This window comes from Heloderma suspectum, chromosome 5, assembly GCF_057233095.1.
Source record: "Heloderma suspectum isolate Gila_16-S chromosome 5, 16-S_ref, whole genome shotgun sequence".
In the NCBI taxonomy this organism is placed as follows: Eukaryota; Metazoa; Chordata; class Lepidosauria; order Squamata; family Helodermatidae; genus Heloderma; species Heloderma suspectum.
The window spans coordinates 141,108,338-141,131,261 of record NC_139462.1 but is presented as its reverse complement, the minus strand read 5'-3'; the positions used below and the strand labels follow the sequence as shown (position 1 = coordinate 141,131,261).

The 22,924-nt window shown below is 41.6% G+C and overlaps 1 protein-coding gene and 1 long non-coding RNA gene across 5 annotated transcripts in view; one reads left to right on the top strand and one right to left on the bottom strand.

Moving 5' to 3' along the window:
* The window catches only part of COBL (cordon-bleu WH2 repeat protein), a 209,363-nt gene that overhangs the window by 32,600 nt on the left and 153,839 nt on the right, over positions 1 to 22,924 (bottom strand). For all 4 annotated transcript variants that reach the window (XM_084857680.1, XM_084857683.1, XM_084857681.1 and 1 more), the window contains 2 exons: positions 19,803 to 19,923; positions 17,410 to 17,580 (listed from right to left, as the gene is read on the bottom strand). In XM_084857680.1, coding sequence (XP_084713806.1) covers positions 17,410 to 17,580; positions 19,803 to 19,923 — 292 coding nt within the window. The remainder of the gene's footprint in view (positions 1 to 17,409; positions 17,581 to 19,802; positions 19,924 to 22,924) is intronic.
* LOC146344583 (uncharacterized) overlaps positions 1 to 22,924 on the top strand; it is a 111,193-nt gene that overhangs the window by 51,863 nt on the left and 36,406 nt on the right. The gene's annotated exons all lie outside the window — the stretch shown is intronic.

The following is a 22,924-nucleotide window of genomic DNA, read 5'->3' as shown; positions in this document are numbered from 1 at the left end:
AGGTGCCAAGTGAACCTCACTAGGGAGCTCGTTCCAGAGCCAAGGTGCCACAGCAGAAAAAGCCTTCCTCCTAGTAGCCACCCACCTCACTTCCTTTGGCAGGGACTCACAGAGAAGGGCTGCTGACGATGATCTTAAGGTCCAGGCAGGCACATATGGGAGGAGGCGATCCTTCAGGTAACCTGGCCCCAAGCCGTTAAGGGCTTTCAATGTTAATACCAGCACTTTGAATTGGGCCCGGAAATGGACTGGCAGCCAGCGCAGCTGAAAAAGTACTGGCGTAATATGAGCTTGCTGGCCAGTCCCTGTTAACAATCTTGCTGCCCTATTTTGGACCAGCTGAAGTTTCCGGACCGTTTTCAAAGGCAGCCCCACGTATAACGCATTGCAGTAATCCAGACGAGAAGTTATCAGAGCATGGATAACTGTAGCTAGGCTATCTCTGTCCAGATAAGGGCGTAGTTGGTATACCAGCCTAAGCTGATAAAAAGTGTTCCGTGCCACTGAGTTCACCTGTGCCTCAAGTGACAGTTCTGGATCCAAGAGCATCCCCAAACTATGAATGTGATCCTTTAGGGGGAGTGCAACCCCCTCCAGAACTGGTTGAATATCACCTAGCCAGGCAGACGAACCACCCACTAACAGTACTTCCGCCTTGTCTGGATTGAGTTTCAGTTTATTGGCCCTCATCCAGTCCATTACCATGCCCAGACGCTGATTCAGAACAGCCACTGCCTCACCTGGTTTTGATGAGAAAGAGAGGTAGAGCTGGGTGTCATCTGCATATTGATGGCACCTCAGCCCACACCTCCGGATAACCTCCCCCAGTGGTTTCATGTAGATGTTAAACAGCATAGGGGATAAAACAGAGCCCTGTGGAACCCCATGGCACAATTGCCATGGCACAGAGCAATAATCCCCCAGCACCACCTTCTGGAATCGGCCATCCAAGTAGGAGCGGAACCACTGCAGTGCAGTGCCTCCAACTCCCAACCCAGACAACCTATCCACAAGGATACCATGGTCGATGGTATCGAAATCCACTGAGAGGTCCAGGAGAATCAACAGGGTTGCAATCCCCCTGTCCCTCTCCCAGCAGAGGTCATCCCACAGGGCGACCAAGGCAGTTTCTGTTCCAAAACCAGGCCTGAAGCCTGATTGAAATGGATCTAGATTATCCGTTTCGTTCAACAGTGCCTGCAGCTGTCCTACAACCACCCGCTCAAGCACCTTGCCCAGGAAGGGAATGTTGGCCACTGGCCTATAACTGTTATAGTTATAACCTCTGGATCCAGGTTAGGTTTTTTCATGAGTGGTCTAATTACCGCCTCTTTTAAAGCAGCAGGCACCATTCCCTCTCTCAAGGAGGAATTTACAACCTCCTGGACCCAGCCGGACATCCCCTCCTTGTTTGATTTAATAAGCCATGAAGGGCAAGGGTCAAGCACACAAGTGGTCGATCAGACTTGGCCAAGCACCTCGTCTGCATCCTCAGGCCTCAATAACTGAAACTCATTCAATAAAACTGGACCCGACGGTGCTCTGAACGCCTCTACCAATGGAACTGCATTAATCGTGGTGTCCAATTCATGACAAATCTGAGCAACTTTATCTTCAAAGTGCCTTGCAAACTCATCACAGCGTGCCACCGAGGGTTCCATCGTCTCTCTCCCTGGCCCAGAATGTAACAGGCCACGAACCACTCGGAAAATCTCCGCTGGACAACACTGAGAAGATGCAATGCTGGTGGAAAAGAACTGTCTCTTTGCTACCCTCACCGCCACAGAGTAGGCTTGATAGTGGGCTCTTAGCTGTGTTCGGTCAGACTCAGCACGAGTATTTACAGCTCAACCCAAGAGGCACTACGCAAAAAAGAGGACTGGATGCAAGTAACAATTGTTGACAGCTGTGATGCTGCACCATTGGTACAGCAACCCAGAAGAAGGGAGACGTTAAGGGCCACTATGGGCAGAGGAAGCAACTTGGAAAATTATGAGAAGAGCTCAAGTACTGGGATATCGTGGGCAAGGGTTATCCAGAAAAGTTGAAATCATTGCTGGTGGCCGCTGACAGGAATATAGTCTCCGCTTGGAAGATGTTTGCAGAGTCTTTGACGAACACAGGTTTAAAAAGGCTTCTCCTTTACCAGAACTAGAAAGGGTGGCTTTGTTGCTGCTTATTAGGGAAGAGGGACCATTTTCGTAATATAGTTAGTATTTGAAAATGGTCTAAAAATAGCAACAGTTGCACTAAACAAGAAAAATGTTATCATAATGTCCTCATCTCTGATGGCAACACATGTTTAACTTTTTAAATTACATATAGTAATCTCAGCTAATATGAATAATATCATCCTCTCAGTTCAGAACTGTTTTCACCCATTATGTTTCATATCTTTGCCTATACTTGTAAAGAATAGTATCTATAATCATCCCAAAGTAAACAGAGGATCCAGAAAATTAAACGTTTCACACAGAGATATACCCTATCTACTTTACATTTAGGAATGCCAAAAATAAATGCAGCTGATTGGTAATATATAGTGTCAATAATATTGTATTCTCCTCATGCCCCCTCCCCACCAAATTAAAATTCTTTATAAGTACCTTTCTAAAAACAAACAAACCCTGAGTCCTAAAGGCTATAGGATTGACTTTGTGATTTAAATTACTTGGAAGAGATTGTTCTTTTCCGGGGAGAGGAAATCTGAAATGAAAGAAACTTTTTTTGCTACTCTGTCCAATTTACAAGGAACACTATTTGGCTACAAGATTTATGGGAGTATAATAGAATTGCTGTTTTCTGCTATATATCTGGACGTATAATTTTGGTAAGAAGTGTCCAGAGATGGAAAGGTACTACTCCACAGCATTCAAAGTCCAATAGCACTTTGGGAGACATTAAAGAACACAAACCAGAACTGGAATAAGAAGTGATCTGGCTTACAGGTGTACGGATATGGTTATGCTGTATTTCAGTTTTGGGGTGGTTGTTTTTACACTGCATGCGAGTTAATATTATTCTTAATATACATGTTACAATTACGTTGAACAATAGTAACGCTATGAAAATATTAATTAAAGCATTGCAGTCAGCCTGTGTGTGATCTCCATAAAGCAGAAAACTGGAATGCAATACTGAGGTTGTGATTTCAAACTTCATCTGGATCATCTGGTTTAGGGCATGATTCTTGCTTCAGGTGCGAGAGGTCCTGGTTTTAAGTCTCAGGAAAAATCATGCTTTAGGAGGAAATGGGGAGGCATGTCCTGGGGAGTGTCTGTAGCTCAGTAGTAGAGTTTTGTATGCTGATCCCAGGTTCAGAACTTTGCATCTTCACTTGAAGGATCTCAGATAGCAGAGCTAGGGAAAGCAAGGTGCTCTAACACCTTGGAGTCAGAGTAGACAATACTGAACTGTATGAACTAATGGTCTGTCTTGGTGTAAAGCAATTTTGTATGTTCATGACTGCACTGGGATAGTGCCTGCACTAAAGGAGACCAGAGATACAGTAAACTTTCTGAGGTCTTAAGAAAGCTCCAGCTCTACCAGGGATCAAAGGAATATTCTTGCAAGTCAGGTAACTGACTATAAATATCAATTTCTACCACCCGGAAATATATGGAGGAAAAAATGGGGGATGTGGCTCCCTTGAGTAGGAGTCCCCAAAAGTTTTGGGTTGGTGAGCATATTTGGAGTTGTGGGTGCTCTCACAAAATGACTGCCATAGCGGACATTGCCAGTTACAAAACACCAATTTGCCAGCAGGCTAAAAGGTGCCCTCGGCAAATGGGGTGAGGTGGGTGGCTACTAAGGAGTGGTCCTTAGTGGTGGCACCCCAGTTGTGGAATTCTCTCCCCAGAGAGGCTTGCCTGGTAGCTATGTTGTGGTCTTCTCAACACCAGGTGAAGACCTTCTCATTCGCCTAGGGATTTTAGGTCTTTAGTTTTTTTAGTTTTTAAACGTGATACTGTATTTTTAAATTTTTACACTACCATTGGTTTTGACTTTGATTTTATACGGTAGTTTATATATGTTTTATTGTGCTATATTTTATGGTTTTAATTGTGATTAACTAGAAATGTAGTAAATAAATGAAAAGTAACTTGATGAAGAACCTGGATACAAGGCCAAAATGGGGTCTGAGCTCCAAAATACAAAACCACTTTTCTGAACCCACAGTTTACTGGTCCAGCAACCATTTCCCAGAATGAAAACGGATGAGGCTCAGAGACAAAGTAATTTGGACAAAAAACTGCATACAAAACAGAGGAGGGGTTTGAGACAAAAGGTAAAAACATGTATTTGCCCCCATGATGCATAACAAAATATCCATTTCACAGAAAGCAAACTGGCAATGCTCAGAGAAACACAAAGCAAAACACCCACTCATACTACTCACCAACACTCCCCCGACAAAACACACACACACACGCACACACACTACACACACAAAACCCCAAGCAAAATCACACCACATCACACCAAACCAAAGGTACATAGAACCCACTTAACACACACTACCTCTCCCCAAAGCAGGCAATGTACATATACATGCAGGTAGAGGGGAAACCCCCCCCCTCCAAACTCTGCCACCCCATGTAGCCCTCCAGGATGCTCCCCCTGCTCCAACCTACCTTTTTCTTTTTTCTAGACAGCTGGATGTGCTTAAAAATGAGGTGCGAAGCTGTAGCTATCAGCCATTTTTCTTTTCCAAGAATGCCTCTGGGCCTATGTGGGGTCCAGAGGCATTCTTGGAAATAAAGATGTTGCTGGAGGCCAGCATATCAGTTTGCAGCATCTGAGCCTCTCAATTCTTTTAAAATTTCAAAACAAAAATTGTGAGGGGGACAAATAGGAGGAGCAGAGTGCCTGGTGAACACCAAGAGAAATGTCTGTGAACACCAAGTTGGGAACCCAAGCCCTTGAGTGTGCCCACAATTGTTTAGGGTCTCCCCTTCACACTTTACAGTTATTCTCATGGCAAGCACCACTAAACCACCAGAGTAATCAAGCTATTTCTGAATTGCCCCCCACACCCCTGGATGTAGCTCCATTTGACAGTTTGGTATCCTACCTTTGTCCATAGCACAGCTGCAAAGGATCTTGCATTATCCCTGTCTGTACAGTCCACTACTCTGTTGCAAGGTTTTATTATAAACTGACTTGCAAGCAACAGATTAGCTCTAAAAGAAAATAAATGTTCTAAAAGAAAAGTATGCATCTGGATAAAATTTGCCTATTACACCAGAAGATCTGTGTGAATAAATAGTGGTTGTATTTCATGCACATTTAAGAGCGATGTTCACACTGATTTTGTTACTGAGTCTTTGTTTTTACTGTATTATTTTAATAAATGGTAAAGAAAATATTGAAGGGCATTTTACTATTTAGAATATTTTTATTCTATTAATTGTCAAGAAAACTGCATAGTCTGTAACAAAATGAACAAGATCACAGTGTACAAGTGCTTTAAAACCAACAAGTAGAAGTGCCTTTGGTGTCTTCAAATTTGGAGATCCAGGACCACCTTTAGTCCTAAACTTTGATCTCTCTTTCTCTCTCTTTTACCGTAGATGCTCAATTTCCGCTTTTGTGTCTCTGCCCTCTGCTTCTTTTAGAAAGCAAAGGGAAAAAAACCCATTGGTGCCATTTACCCACCTTCCAGTTGAAGGCCAACAAATTTATTTATTTTTATTTATTAAATTTATTAATCGCCCATCTGGCTGGTCACCCAGCCACTCTGGGCGATGTACAGCATATAATAAAACAGTTTAAAACAATAAAATTCTACAATAAAAACGCTTTCTAAAATACCCTGACCCACCCCAAATGCCTGCCTGAACAACCACATTTTTAATGCACAGCGGAAGCTCATTACAGAGGGGGCATGGCGGAGTTCCCTAGAGAGGGAGTTCCACAGAGTGGGGGCCACCACAGAAAAGGCCCTCTCCCTCGTCCCCACCAGTCTAGCTGTCCTGGCTGATGGGACAGAGAGAAGGCCATCCGAGGCTGATCTTGTTAAGCGGCCTGTTTGATGTTGCTGGAAGCACTCCTTAAGATAGGCTGGGCCAGAACTATATAGGGTTTTAAAGGTCAAAACCAACACCTTGAATTTGGCCCGGAAAACAACTGGTAACCAGTGCAGCTCCTTCAGCACTGGAGTGATATGATCTCACCGGCGGCTGCCTTTAATCAGGCGAGCTGCCGCGTTCTGTACCAGCTGCAGCTTCTGAACCATCTTCAAGGGTAACCCCACGTAGCGCATTACAGTAGTCTAAACGAGAGGAGACCAGGGCACGTACTACCGATGGCAGCAGACGGTCGGGAAGGAAGGGGTGCAGCCGCCATATCAGATAAAGTTGATACAGTGCTGTCCGGCTCACAGCTGACACCTGAGCCTCCATGGACAGCTGGGAGTCTAAAATGACCTCCAGGCTGTGGACCTGGTCTTTCAAGGGTAACCGTACTCCATTCAACACCAGGTCAACATCCCCCAGCCTCCTCTTGTCTCCCACCAAAAGTACCTCGGTCTTGTCAGGGTTCACCTTCAATGTATAACAGCTGAAGTTGGAAGCATGTAAAGTGGCTGTATCACAAATGCTTGGCCACAAAAATGGTGGCATTCATGTATTTGTCCCTCAACTGAAGAGGATGAATACACAGATGTACGTGCACCACCGTCTTGAATATGACTACTGAACATAGTTTGCTCTGTGATATTTGGTTCAGTCCAGATTAGTGAGTTGTTGAGACAAATAAGAGACTGTAAGAAGCAAAGCAAGGTAGAAGAGGGTTTTTTATTACCTACTCTTCCACTGGAAAGCCTATACCAATGTTTATGGAGTGCTCAGTCATCAATGAATACACAACTGCTTAGCTTGAATATTGCTGCAGCATCAGGGGCTCTCTGACTATTCATTAGATCCTCTTTTATTTATTTTTATTTTATTTATTCTACTTCTAATCCTCCCAATAACAAGTGTTCTCTGGGCGTATTACAAAGAGCTAAAAGAATACAAAATGCAATACAATACAAAACAACAAACAGCACAGAAATATATACAAAAACAGCCATAAAATTAAAATCTAAACTCTAAAATGCCTGGGAGAAATAAAAGCCTTCATCTGGCACCAAAAAGATAACAATGGAAGCACCTGGCAAACCACCTTGGGAGGGCATTCCATAAACAGGGCACCACCACTAAGAATGCCCCCTCGCTTGTAGCCACCCATCTAACGTCCTTTGGCGGGGGTGCTTTTGTCTTCCAGGATTTATTTTGCTTTTTTTATGCACATTATTTGCCTGCACACAATTCATTAGAACCACGATCTTTTCTAATATTCTTACACAATTATAGAATGACAGGGTGGGGTGTTACTGCGAAATAGCATGTCTGCCATTCAAACTGGTTTCATATTCATGCCCTCTTCCCTTGGAATGCTTGGAAATATAGTTCTGTGAGGGCAGCTAGGGAACTCACAGTACATTGACCAAATAATTCCCAGTATTCTTTTTATTTTTTTGGTGGTGGTGTGGGGGGGAGCCAAACTAATTGATATCAAACCTAAACAAAGTTTGTAGTGTAGATAATGGCCTTGAAAGCTTTTCCTCTGTGACTCTAGTCTTGGCCCATTCCTTTCCTCTTTGAGAGGAAACTTCTTGCAACATGAAAACAGTAGCTGGGAGTCAGTCATAAAAATGTGGCTGTCATTTGGCAGGATGGAGTAAAGTAATATTTTGTCTTCCTAATACAGCATGGCTGCAATCCAGTAAATTGTTATATGAGCTTGGTTTCAATAGGACTTAGGTGCACATAACTTTGTCTTGGCTCTCAGCTCATCAATTTTATGTGTAAATAAAAGTCTAAATATTCATTAGGAGGTATAGCAGTAAACTGAGTATTTTTTTGAAAACGCAGTTACTTACTGCCTTATACCCACAAACAACAAATGGGAAAGTATTCTGGTAAGGTGAAGGAAGTTTAGAATATATTTAAAATGATGTATGAATGTGTGTGCATATGAAGTGATAAATATGTGATACATAGCGCAAGCATGTTAAACGAATACATCACATGTGTGCAGCCTATCACACAGACCTGATTGATCACATAAATATACTAATCTATTTCATTTGGAAAGTTTTCAATTGTTAAGGCCACTTGACTTGGGGGGAGGGGATCTCACTTGGAAGAGTCTTGGCAGATGCTCCCTCTACTGCCCCCTTGGTGTGCTGAGTAAAGTAATGGATTAACTGGGATTTTGAAAGCGGGGGGGGGGGACCACACACACAGATTTCAGGGTTACAGAGACCCCAAAGTTCAAAATGAATGCAGCACAAATCAGTTCACTTCTTGCTCTTTCCACATGGCAAGGATAACATGAGAATCCAACATTCTATGAAGTAGAGATTTCGCCAAGTAAAAAAAAAGTGCCTATATTTGGGTGTGTAATATAAATCCACAGGTTTATTGTGGATCAGCTGCACAATTGATCCAAGAACTCTATGGTGTGTTCTTAGAATTTTATTTTGATAATTTTGTTTGTCTGTTGCATTTGTGACCTAGTCTTCCTCCCAAAACATCAACTGCTGTGAAATGTCCACATATTACTATGGGAGCCAGGAGCAAGGAAGGAAACTGCCTTCTTTAGCTTGGGGCTGCACAACTTCCTTTTATCATACCATCAATTACTTCCACTTGAATAGAAGTATGAAGGAGATAGTCATAAGTATGGATGGGGGAGAAATTTGCTAGGTTTGCTTTTAATGGAAGCTTACCTCATTTTGCACTTTCAAACCAATACATGGACCAAAACTGGGTTACCCCTCAAAATTTGCACTTCTCCAAATTGCTCAGTTTCTCATTTTTTCAATGTCAAGTTTGCCCTGTGCCATTTTCACATCAGTTTGAGGTTATTTTTTAAAAAGTCTCCATGAAAAGTCATACATATTTTTGTGCAGATTTCTTGAAGTAACTCATTTTAATGCATTTTTTTCACACTTCTCAAAATATGCACAACTCTGCATGTACTTTTCCAAATATACATATGTCTTGCGAGCAATTTCCATCTTAAAAAAGGGAGTTTTTGTGCTCACTTTTCTGAAATATATACATTTTTGTGTGCATGTTTTATTTGCAAACTGCACTGCAAAATTCTGAAAAGTGCTAATAGCACCATATAACTGATTCCCAGTTCATGTGTAGGTCTAGTAAGTGCGAATGTGGGAAGTTTGCATTAAAATGCAAATTGAACAAATTTCTCACCCATCCCTAGTTGCTACCTTGATGTTACTGTTTTAAATCCCGCTCTTTGGTTTTTTAATTGTTGTGTATTGTTATGGGGTTTGGTGCTTTTGTGAGTGGTATAGTATTTCAATTAAATTTAATTTTTAAATAAATTTAAGTAACCTTCAAGAATCCATACTTCATTGATTTCTCCCTGACATCAGGTTTAAAATAATTCTAGCTCTTGTACTTTTAGACCAAGGGAGAAACATCATTTACATCCCTGTTTTAATTCAGGCATAGGGTAACAACTGTCAACAGTGACCTTATATGACCTCTAAGTATTATTACTACTAATAGTTATGTACAAGAAAGAGACCCGTTATTTAAAAAAAACAAACAAACAAATAATACTAATCAATATTTCAACTGTACAAAATTGTTAAGGTCAGAGAAATTATATGCCACTCTTCCCACTAGTCTTTACGAGAGTTGGTTGTAGGCCCTGGATTATATGGGCCCCATCTGCTGGTCAAAATTAAACTTGACATAATCGTGCATTCCAGAAAATGCATTCACTATAGGGTATTGGGCTAAATGCACAGAAAGTTGAGTGCCTGCTCCATAAAACAAATAGAACCATAACATCCTCCATAAGCAAAAGCCTCATTTGTCTAAACCTGCAAGTTATTTGCTGCTTTTCTGAATGCTAGTTTTACTCACAATGAAATCTTGAATCTGAAGTACATATGAAAGGAGAGAAAGAAGCAATACACTTCTTCTCAGCTAAAGTTGAGATTGTCAAGGATTGGGAACCACCACTTGAAGGCACTTCAGGCACTTTGCGGCAGGTCCAAGTGGAGCTGGCTCTGTTCTCCCTTCTTGGATGGGGAGGGGGCAGAGCATCAGTAAGATCCTCACAAGCCAGAGAGGGAATCCTGGCAAGCTGAATTTGGCCTCCAGGCTGGAGGTTCCCCATTCGTGATCTAGCCTATCCCAATGCTGTCTACCCCGACCAACAGGAGCATTCCAGGTTTGGCGCAGAGGTCTTTCTTGACCCTGCTGTCTGAGATCCATATAACTGGAGATGCCAGAGACTGAACCTGGGGCTTTCCAGAGACAAAACATGTGCTCCACCACTGAATTATGGTCCTTCTTTGGAAGCATCATACTTGGAAAGGAGAGTATTTTCTCCCATCTTTGGCATTCTAAGGCTATGACTCTATGCACACTAACTTGGGAGTAAGCCCTACTGAACACAATGGGACTTATCTCTGAGTAAACATACATAGGATTGCACAGTAAAGCAAACAAGAGGGAGACTCAAATACTTGTGTTCCCTCAAGTAGGCAGGTAACATGAGAATTGTCCCTCAAGTCTTATCCTGCAAGTACAGCCTTGTCCCAATGAACAGCCTTGAATTTCAGTATGAGATGCCAGTTTGACTGCTGGTCTCAGAAAAAGATAAGCACACTTCTTTTAAGTAATGATGTTTAACAATAAACTTTAATGGTTAAATTTACTGGAAAATGTTACATAAAAATATCAGAAAGGAGGTTGGGACTATACGTTAAGCCACTTTGATGTCAAGATTTTTTTCCCCATTGAAAACATAAGCTAACTAAATAGTCAAGAGGTGGGCCAGTTTTCTGTTTTGAACGTTTATGGAAATTATTACAAAGCATGCAAGCAAAATATGCGTACTATAAATTTGTTATAGCCAATTTAGGTATTTCTCACCCTACTTGTGTGAACACATGGTATTTTTCATACATAGAAATGATCCAAGATTCATGTGATTCTGCAAAAAGGACAAATTATTCAAATCAGCAAAGCGTATTACATATTTTTTAAAAAAACATCTAACACCTACAACCTTTTGAGGGCATAATACAGCTCTGGGTGTGAACATTATTTCAGCTCATAAAACACATGTTTCATGATTCAGCATGAGTAAAAAAAACAAACATGCCTATGGGCTTTTCACATGAAAAACGTTCACTGCTGCCAAGAGGTCTGCAATTATGCTAAACAGGATCTGCTTTTAAAAAACCATGTAAGAATGTTATGTATACTACTCTTGAAAACAATATAAAAATGAAATTTCTTGAATTAGATTTATGAAGCAGTGGTTTAAATCACTTGATACAGAAATAGTAAACAGTTTATTGTATACTTATAGAATCACAAAAAGATAGTTAAAGGTGGCAATAGTATGAAAAGTAGGGAAAAAAGACTATGAATGAATGTAGGAATGTGCCTTCTGTACAGGTTCCTATGATTGACAGGCCCTTAGCAGTGCAATCCTATACACATCTACTGAGACGTAGGTCTTACTGTTTTCAATTGTGCTTACCCCCAGGTAAGTATGTATAGGATTGAAACCTCACAATACAATCCTGCACGTGTCTACTCAGACGTAAGCCATACTGCGTTCAAGAGGACCTATTCCTAGGTGAGTATGTGTACCAGCCTTCCCCAATCTGGTAACCGTGAGATGCTTGGACTGCCACTCCCATCACCCGCAGCCAGCATGACCAGTGGCCAGGAATGCTGGGAGTTGTTGTCTAAAACATCTGGAGGCCACCAGGTTGGGGAAAGATAATGTGTGGGATGGCAGTCCTATACCAGGGGTACGCAACGTGGTACCCTGCAGATGTTTTGGACTTGAGCTCCCATAAACCTCAACCGGCATAGCCCAAAGGTCAAGGATTCTGGGAATTGGTAGTTTAAGACATCTGGAGGACACCATGTTGCCTGTCCATCCTATACACTCTTGCCTGGGAGTAAGTCCCATTAAACTCAGTGGAGCTTACTTCTGAGTAGACATGTAGAGGACTGCACTGTAAGCTGCTTATTTTCTTACTGGTGGGGAAACCAATGAAAGGCACCTTGTATTTTAGCTTTGGTTAAGGCACACCCAAGTGCTGGTTCATCCAAAAGGCAAAGAACGATACGAGTAAAGAAAATATCCTGTGTGTTTGGAAAAGTACTGCTCTATAAGCCAAAAGAGAAAAAAAATGAAAAATTACACAGAAAACATTGCGTTTTCAACAAAATGTTGCACGTATGAAAAAATTTAACATCTAAATCAAACTAAATTCTAGTCCCAAAGAAGCATACAAATAGTGAGTCATTCTGAATCAACATTATACTGAGCAAGTTACAACAATTTCTTTGCACTCCTGCAGAGAATTATTCTCATAAATGTGAATGAACTGTAGCTGAAAACATTTTCTGTATGCTAAACGAAGATTTGCAAGTTCAGAAGGAAAAAGAGAGAGAAAGATGGTAGTCGGACAAAATGAACTTTTTCCCATATGGAGGGGGAAAAGGCAACTTAAAGAGAGTTAGGGTAGTAGAAGCAACAGGTTTCAGAAGTATGGAGACCATAGGAAGAAGCAAGCTGTGTCAGACGGGCTTGGAACGTGAAGGGAATGATGCACAACAATAAACTGTTGGAGAAAAAAAGCAAATAAAACATTAAACATTGAGCAAAAATATTTTAGGCTACATTCCTATACTCACTTGGGATTAAGTCCCACTGAACTCAACGGAATTAGTACTGAGTAGACATGTATAGGGTTGCACCTTACATTAGCGTGTTCCTTTATGCTTGCTGCTAGCATGGACAACTCAATTACATGTCTGTAAACAGAATCGCATCTGCTTCTTCTAGCACAGGTATGGTCAACGTCTGTATTCTCAGGAGCCACATTGTTCTATAGATCTCCAGTCAAACTAAGTTCAAAGAACTTCAAGGCAGGGATGGGACAAACGTTCTCAGTGGAGAATGTTTGGCTTGAATTGGGGATAGGAAGTGAAATTCGGGCCCCTGAAATAAGGGGCCATTTCAGCAATTGGTGTCTGTGTGTGTGTGTGTGTGTGTGTGAAATTAACTCCTAGGTCTGAGGGAAGCTCATCGTTACCAGCAGTAGGAGAGGTTCTTTTCTAATTTATGACTGCCATAAACAGCAGCAGCAACAGCAGAGGTCCTCTCACAGCAGCTCAGCCCCCACACTTCAAATGCCCTGAATTCTGTGTCAGTCCAGGGCATTGTGGGAGGGAAATGGTGGCTGCCGTTTTTCCTCATGATGCCTCAGAACAACAGGGTCTAGAGGCATCATAGAGGGAAACAAAATCGTGGCCTGGTAGATGTGAGAAAACACAGTTAAAAGGGATAGAAAATAATTGCTTCTGTTGTTATTAATGGTAAGCACCCCTCACCCCACCGAACTGGGGAATAAATCTCCCCCTGAAAAAATTGGGAAAGCCCCCTCCCCCAATTTACCACAAGCAAGCGGAGCAGCAAATTGGGGTGGGGGAATCACACCTGCCCTAGGTTCCTTGGATGTTCTTTAGGGACTCCCCAATGAGACTGTCACTAATGGTGGACGTGCTTCCCTGATAGCCAACTCTCCCTCTGTCCATTACCAATCTGCTCTTGCAACACACAACCACAGAAAAGTGGAGTGTGTTCTAGAGCACTCATAGTTCAAGCAAAGTGATAGCATTTTTGCAAGCTTCCTTAGATGAAAAATTCCCTCCATGTAATAAAATAATGCATTGGGGAATAGGTCTAGTATGACTCTCAGGAGAGCCTTGGGTGACACCAGCAGCAGGCCTCAAGACATGCAAGGCTCAGGCTCATTCTTGATCTCATTCTGAGTAGAGTGACCAAGTAATGTCTAAACAGGACCATGTTTCAAAATATTTCAAAATGGCGAACTGTATTGCAATGACTAAGCAATATTTAGTGCAACAGTTAGGCTGCAATCCTATAAATACTTACCTGAGAGTAAGCTAAACTCAATGGGACTTACTTCCAAGTAGACACATATAGGATTGCACCATTAGGATACATCCTAAATGTCCCATTGAGCTCGGTGGAACTTAAGTTGCCAGAAAATATGTTTTGATGAGGCTTTTCATTCATTAGAACTTCTATAAACCATGCATGCAAGCAAGTGAAAGTGCAGTCAAAACCAGAATAATAGGACAGAGAAAAGCATATTAGTAAATTAAAGGAGGAGAATACATACATGGATTAGTGATACTGAAATTGTATGCAATACACCTATCTGTATGCTGTATGTTAACAGGATAGAACATTTAAAGGAGAATAAATAGGTCAAACAGCGAAACAGCAAGCAAGCTTACAGCTGTGCTGTACTGTTCTTTGTGGAAGGGGATCTTGCTATTATCACAGAAGAGCTAAAATCTTACTAGACACACACTATTCATCAATAACCTATGTTCCACATAGGATGAGAGCAATCATCCTTTATAGTTTCCAAATATAAATCCTTGGAAATATCATCCTTTATAGTTTCCAAATATAAATCCTTGGTGTACTCTTTACTATGGGATTTCCGGTTTACAGTCAAATAGTTCTTCTAGTAAGATACTTGGCCGATGAGGTGGAATAAAACCAAGAAATAGTGACATGGAAACATGGTAGAAAAATGGAAATGAAACTAAAGAGGCTACAAACAATGAAATACTGTCATTTTATAAAAATGACCAAACATATTCACAAAAAGAAAAATTCCAAAGGAAAAATGCTACATTCTATATTAGCGTAATACCTTTATTAGGCCAACCTAAAGGTTATAAAATACTGTGCAAAGCTTTGGGGTTCTTCAGGACTCTTCACCAGGCAAGATAGCAAACAAAGCAAAAAAGGGAGCAGTCAAGCCAAAGAGTCTTCACTTGGTTACAGTCTTAAGATGGGAAGTGGGAGGGGGCTGTAGACATTCAAATTAGGCCCTACCAGGTACTGAGATGATTTCAACTTACACCTGGGACTTCCCCAAAGGTTGCTAGAATGAAGAAACGAACAATGGTAGATTCCCCCATTTTTTAAAATATAAAATGAGTCAACAGCTGGAACTCCTTCTCTATCTGCAGGCAGAAAAGGAGGTGTGCCCCCAGAGACTTCCTTGTTGAAACCACCATGAGTGCTCCAATGGTGGTAGAGTCGAGGGAGGCACTGGATCTGCAGGATCCAGAGCCCTCCCATTCCCCCAAGACACCCCAGTCAAGGTGGGGTGGTGGTGAGGGAGGAATATACCAGCCCTGGTGCTGGTATAGTTATTGTCCCTCCAGCTGCCCCCACCCCCTACCACCTTCCATCCTGGCCAGCACAAACCTAGCAGGGTTTTGGAAGTAGTGGTTCCCCCACTACAGATTCTCCCTTCCCTGCCCCCATTGCTCTGCCTAAGTCTTTACACTGCTTGTCCTCATGATTTCCATGTGATGTATGTCACTGTTATTCTTAATTTTACAATGAGGAGCTGAGAGACAGCAACTTGCCCAAATGTCACCCTATAAAAATTGCACAGCTGAGCAGGAATCTGAACTAAGGTATCCCAAGTGAAGATCAACCATTGTATCCCTCACTGGCCTTTGTAACTACATGTGAAAGCTTGAAGTTGCAGCAAAAGAGCCACCATTATAAGGGGATTACGTCCGCACACTCCTGTCCATATTTTACATCTAATATACATCGACATACACCAGCTGGAATAGCGCACCATTCACTGTGTAGACATTTCAGAAATTATGAAGCTACCCTCAGAGGGTAGAAAGGTCAGGCACTTCTCAGGTAGTGCCATAGAAGTGCCAGCCACCCCAACAGGGGCACTATTTTCTCTTTACACAGCAAGACACCTGATGAGAAAGTAGGAGGGGGCATGGGAGAATTTTCAAATTTGTACTCTAAGGCATCCACTGAAGTTGTCTTTCCCAAGGATCCCCCAAATCTTGGAACCTGCACTTAAACCACTACATTTTGAATCGTTAGATCTGTTTTTCCTTCTTTACCTAGCTCTGATTCATACACTTATCCAGGCTATGGATGCTCTTTGTGTGGAGGAATGGATGCACGCCTCTTACATAAGGTACCATCTGACACAAGAGCTCTGTGTGTAGGGCCATAGGTGTATAGGCCCAATCCATGCAATTGTTACCTCTCAAAAACTGGGGGAAGGTCATGTGAACGCAACCTTATACAGTGAAGCCTTCCTATCAGATGTTCCTTACATGTATGGAGGGTTGCATGCATCTGCTCTTTTGCTGCACAAAGAGGATTCTCAACTCAGGTACACATTTAGACTGGGGCCCTACAGGACTGAATGGGTACTATAGAATTCTCTCTAGACTAAAAAGCAGGGGTAGGAACCTGTGGCCCTCTAGGAGTTATTGGACTACAACTCTCATCATCCCTGACCATTGGCCATTCAGGCTGGGGCACATGGGAGTTGGAGACTGACTCAGATGCTACTCCCCACTCCCCATCATGAGGGCTGGGGTAGTGTTCAATAGAACCCAAGGCTCTTAACTGGTTGAGATTGCTCCCTTGCAAATAATATGGGAAAAGATCTCAAGATGTGAGTTCTAGATTTTGTCTGAATTCCTCTAGCAAGTTCCCTATAAATAGGGATGCTGATTTTTCTTTTTATCACAGATTATTTGGATTCTGAATTTTAATTTGTATGCACAGAAAAATACTGCTGATATTTCTAAAATCAGACAAAGTCCTACTTGGGACAAGCATTTTTCTCCCTGATTGGTTCAATCTATTAAATATTGTTGCACATAAATGCTGTTGTATACACAACTCAAGTGTTTTTGAAAAAGGCACACCCTTCTAGGTAGAATGTGAGCTAATTAGTACTATAACTTAGGGCACAATTCTATGCACCTTTAGACAGAAAAAAGTCCTACAACTCCCCAGCCAGCACGATTGGCTGGGGAATGCTGGGAGTTGTAGAACTTTCTTCTTTCTAAATATGTATAGGGTTGCACCCTTAAAGGAGTATCTTCACAGAAAATGGCCTGCAAAGTTCAGTGAAAAGGAGGAAAACAAAACAAAGTTAAATGAAACGAAAACCACATAGCAAACCTTATCATCTTAGCAACCAAATGCAAGAAGCATCATATTTGCAATCATTATCTTCACAAGATAATGGATATAATCAGTAAAGATTTCACATTGTTGGACTCAATATAATAATCAGTCAAGTTAATATAATGCATTGAGCATTTAAAAAAAGGAGACAGACTGGAAAGGAAAACACATGTATGACTGGAAAGTGAACAGAGGAAAGTCTGGAAAAGCCCCCCACCCTTTGCTGCCAGAAAAGTGAAGAAAAAGGAATATACAATTATTCAAACATACGTTTAGGTACCAGCTTGGTTGGGTCTGTAACATCTGCTTCACTGTACAACACAGTTGGGTCCATAGTATCTGTGTCAGGAGGAGGGTATGGTGGGGGTGGGGGAATCACTAACTGGGGTGAACCACGCGTGTTGCCTCTAGGAGGCTTTTGTGGCACATGCCGTCCATTACCTATAAGGGAATCAATTGGAATTCACTAGTTACTTTATCAAATCAAATATCTATTGTTTAGCTTTGCTATAATGTATGTAATAATTACCCTTTTCCAAACCATCACCCACTGATTAGTGTCTGGAAAGTAGACTATCACAAAGTATAAGCCATTTGCAAGTTTCAACTTATTTTTCAAGAAAATCCCAAACTCCAAATCATGCATATACAATATCATAATGGATCAACTTGTCACATATAATTGCTTACTTAATAACATTTTTGGTTTGGAATCATCTGATCAGGTCAGGAGAAATGACCCATCATTATCCCCTTGTATCATATTTTATTCTATTTCCTCTGCCTGGTCTTTGTGTATAATACAAATAAAAGAAACCCCAAACCAAACACCCATTCACATAAATGTTGTTAAAGCCTGCATATATCCCTAGAAGCTATTATGGTTTATGTTGAGGTAATTTCATTAAGGCTACTTTAAAGTATTTCTACCAACACACACCAAATTATGTATAAGCTAACAAGTCATCACTCATATTGCTGTAGACAGACATTTTATTTGTTACATTTATATCCTGTCCGTCCTCTAAAGAACTCAGAGTTGCATACATGGATTTCTCCCCACACACACACACACACACTTTACTTTCACAACCACCCTGTGAGGTAGACTTGAGTGGACAGTTAGTGACAGGCTGAATAGAACCAGTGAATGTCATAACTGAGAGAGGATTGAACCCAGTCTCCATTCATTCTAGGCAATGGCATACAATTATCAGGAGATAACTAATAACTCCCAATGCCAACAGTAAAAGTACTGAGGTTGTAGGGGGAAGGGGTGGGAACAGGTTATAACATCTATAGCAATTAAACAGATTAGCAATTTTCTGAAAACTGTCCTTCATCACCATACCACAGTAACATTCTGCTTAGAGGATATAAATAAAGATGTCAGCGATGCAGGGCATATCACAAGATAATGGACACCTCTTGCGACTTAAATACTGGGGCATTAAATATGAGGCATTTAGTGAACATAAATGTAGAAATAAAGCCAAGAGGTTTCTTCTAAAGTGAGAGGTATTTATAATGTAAGCAATTAGACATGAGAGAGTGTTCGTTTATGTTATTCACATATGCACGTCTTGGTTGCTTTATGAAACATGAGGCTAAAGGCATCAGATGGAGATTCAGTCTTAATGCATCACAGAACTTTTAACACAATCCTTTTAATGTACTGCTTAATTACTTCTGCTGTGTATGACTTATCTCATAGGTTTTAGAAATCCATCAAAAAGACAGTTTGCAAGGGATATAATCAAGCATAATTTCAACTGATCTCAAAGGGATTTACAGCAGCACAGAACTTGTTCAAGCTTTGGAGGAGTGTGAATTTTTTTGTCCTGTATTGATTTTCATGTTACGATTTCTAAATGTGGGATAACTCTGCCCATTATATTAATACGTGCTACCCAGAATTAGTTGTTCATATACATGCAGAAGTGTTCTTTAACCACATAAGAAGAGCATTGGAAGAGCCCTGTTTGATATTAAATTAAATTTAAATCTCTGCCATTTAAAATAATAGTACTTCAAGGTGCTTAACTATGAGTATATATCACCCCACGTTCGTAGATCTTAACATTTTAAATTACTGTCAATGAAGGCCTTCATTCAGCTCTGTTAAAACTCAGCGCATGGTCCAGCCAAATCAAGCCCTTTGAAGTCCTATTGATTTTAATGGGAGAGTTAATTATATACTTAAGGCTGTAATCCTATACCCACTTACCTGGGAATAAGCCTCACTGAACTCAGTGGGGCTTACTTCTAAGTAGATATGTATATGACCGTGCTCTAAATCTCTCCCACAGTGTAACTTGAGAGTTCATATATTCACCTGGATCATACCCTAATGTTGTAAAGCAGACATTGATCAATGGTACAGAGGGAAAGCCAAGATGGTTCCATCTTGAAATTTCACCCATATTTATCATATTCTAAAAATATTTTTAGAATATGACCTATTTGGCAAAGTGTTTCAATAGTTACTTAAAATACTGAATGCTTTGTTATTTCCAGACTTTCATTCTGTCATATTAATAATTTTCCAGATAACATAGTTTCTTGTCCATGGAAGAATGTTTTAGTATTACTGCCAATGCACACACAACTAGCAGTTCAGTTCAGTATACAGCATATGCGCTGGGTTCAAACTGAATTCTTACCAACTGCGCTTTTCCTCTTGTCTTCAATTTCTTCTGTCTTGTTTGGCATTGTAGGAGTTGGTGGTGGAGGGGCACGTCTCTTTTTCTTCTGCAACTCATTTTGTGAAGAGCTTTGGGACAGCTGTCAAAGAGAGGAGGAAAACACTTTCTAAATATATGAACAATTTTTTTGGGATAACTATTTTCAAACTTTTAACAACAATCTATTTCTAAATGGCTTTAAGTGCCACAAAATGGGGTTTGAAAGACTGCATGTTTGCTTATTTGTAGAAATTTTAATTCTATAGACAACAGACGAAAAGTGGAGATCCTTGTCCCCAGTGACATATGTCCCCACTCATACTGCAAGTGTTAGTCATCTCTTACTCTTTCCAGAATGAGCATGATAAAGATGGGAGAGATCTCCTCTAAAGGCTCTAAAAATTTCAGCCATGAAGCCTGACATATGCATCAAATTTAGACTCTATGAGATGCAGAGAACAATCCTATGGCCCCTAGTCAGCTTCTGTGGGGACACAGGGTTGCTCAGTTTCTGGAATCCGAGGTCAGAGCCAGAGTTCTGACCTCTGTGCTCCCTGCCCCCTTGTGGCTGGCATGGTTTTCTCCCCACCGGCTACATCTTGGAAATGGAGTGCAGAGATGGGGGGGCAGTCCTGGGGGAGGGGAGGGGAACGTGAAAGCTGCTTTACGCAGCTTCCTCTCAGGTTTCCAGGCTCCTTCCCTCTCTTCCCTGAAGCCACAGCTAGATGGGCAAAATTGCCCGCCTAGCCAAAATGTAGGGTGCCTGGAGCACGGAGGAGAGGATCCCCTCCGTGCTCCAGCCACCCTGCATAGGATAGTCGGCAGCCTCCGATTATGGAGGCTAGTGACTATCCAGATAAGATTGCGTCCTAAAAGTCTTATGAGGAAATTCTACTCTGTTTATATGTAAAAGGTAGGTATTATTAAGATACAGGTATGTTTATGGACATATCTGCAGGAGTGTTTATCAAGCAACTCAACAACATAAATAGAATAAGATGTGTTCAAAAGTTTAACAGCACTGGAGGCAACTCTGTCTATGCAGTTATATCTTTTATAAAAGCTACATACAAAGCCAAACTACTTGATAACCTGTAAGAAATACAACATGAAAACCATATAGGCATCCTTCCTTCGGCAGGTTCTGTGTGCACACTAGGATGGATTGTACACCTAGTTTTTTTAAGCTTATGCCTGCCCATTAAACTGCCAAACATTAAATATACGCTCATCTAGAAGATGACATTGCATTATTTGTGAGAACGCCCTGAGGACCATTCAATGAATTTTAATAATTGAATGTTATATAATGAGGGTTCTATTGTATAGAAAGCACAACCTCTCATTTCAAAAGGCTAGTATCTTCACATTTTCTATATATCCAATCCATGTAATTTCATTGATGTGACACCTGTCAGTGAGCTGTTAGGTGTCTTACTCACTGCTGCCAAACTGGCCTGGGTTGACCAGAGATATGTGCCCTGTAGCTGCCTGACAAGCATAATGTACTTGCCTTCTCCTTCACTCAAACAAGACAAAACAGTGAGACCCAAAGAGGTTAGCTAAGGGAATGGTAACCAAGCCCTCAACAAAGTATGGGATGGGAAATGTGTGTTTGGACCACAGAGACCCAAGTTCAAATCCTTGCTCAGTCATGAAGCTCCCTAGAAGGTGCTGGGAAAGGCATATTCTCTAAACCTAACCTCTCTGACAAGATGCTGTGAGGATAACCCCATCTGGGCTACCTTGATACATATGTAATAAATAAATAAAATGGAGCGATGAAGAAGAATGTTCTTTCAGAGTGTTCTAGTGTCTTCAACCAGGCTTGACAACTCTCTTGAAGATCCTGGCTAATTCAACCATCAATAAGAGCAGCATTAAAACTGATGCCAAGCACGAAAATGTATGTTTTAACCTAATTAGCAAACAATACTTTACAGTAGCTTGCCATAACCTGATGCCCACCAGATGTTTTTGACTTCAACTCCCATCAGCCCCAGCCAGCATGGCCAATGGTCAGGAATTCTGGGAGTGGTCACCCAAAAAAACTGGAGGGCACTCAGGATGAGAAGGCTGGTTCATGGGAATGTTGCAAAAGCACTGGCTGTTCCCCTGCTTCTAAAGGTGCCCCTTTTTGCACTGCAGGAAACAGAAGGACGCAGAAGTCTGTGGTACTCCCACAGGAGAATGTTATCCTCATGGAAGTGTGTGTGAAGATGACACAATTCAACAAAAGCTAGTTAGGGAGTGATCCTATGCCCCCGCCGGGGGGGATAGGATAGTTCGGTTTCCTGGCTCCAGGGTCAGAAATCACGCTGTCCGTCCCCTCCCCCTCATAGCCAGTGTTGAAAGAATGGCACTGGCTACCTCTCTATGCTCGGAAAACAGAGCATGGAGATGGGGAAAAGGGGGTGTTCCTGGGGGCAGGGCAGAGACCGGGGTGGCTGTGATACAACATATCCTACAGCTGCCCCAGCTTCCTTCCCTCCTCCTCTGAGGTGCTGCTGCTAGACAGGTGAACTCACCCATCTAGCAGAAATGCAGTGCTGCTGGAGCACAGAGGTGAAGATTGCCTCTGCTGTCCTCCTGCCCTGCATTGGATACTCAGCAGCCTCCAAGTTCGGGGGCTGCCGGCAATCCACATAGGATTGTGCCATTAGTGACTTAACTGTGATCAAATTAAGTTCAACCAATTCCAAAGAGACTTATTTGGGGCTTAGGTTGTTTCGCACACTGCATGGCACGAAACTTGGGTTTGCCATGATATTCATGCTTGCATACGCATATTGGTCACATTCACATGTTAGATTTTTAGGTGTAAAATCATCTTAAGTGTATACCGAACTATTATATAAAAATACACCCACATATAATGTGAAATATCCCAAGCCTTTACTGGATTGTGCTCAAAGAATGAATGTGGCAACTCATTTTCAGCCTGTGAAGTTACAGCGGCGAGATAAAGTTTGTGAACCCCTTAGGGTCATATATTTCCAACCTAAAATGGATTTGTCATGAACTGGACACTGCGATTAATGCCATTCCATTAGTACAGGTGCCCAGAGCACTGTCTGGTCCAGTTTTATGGGATGAGTTTC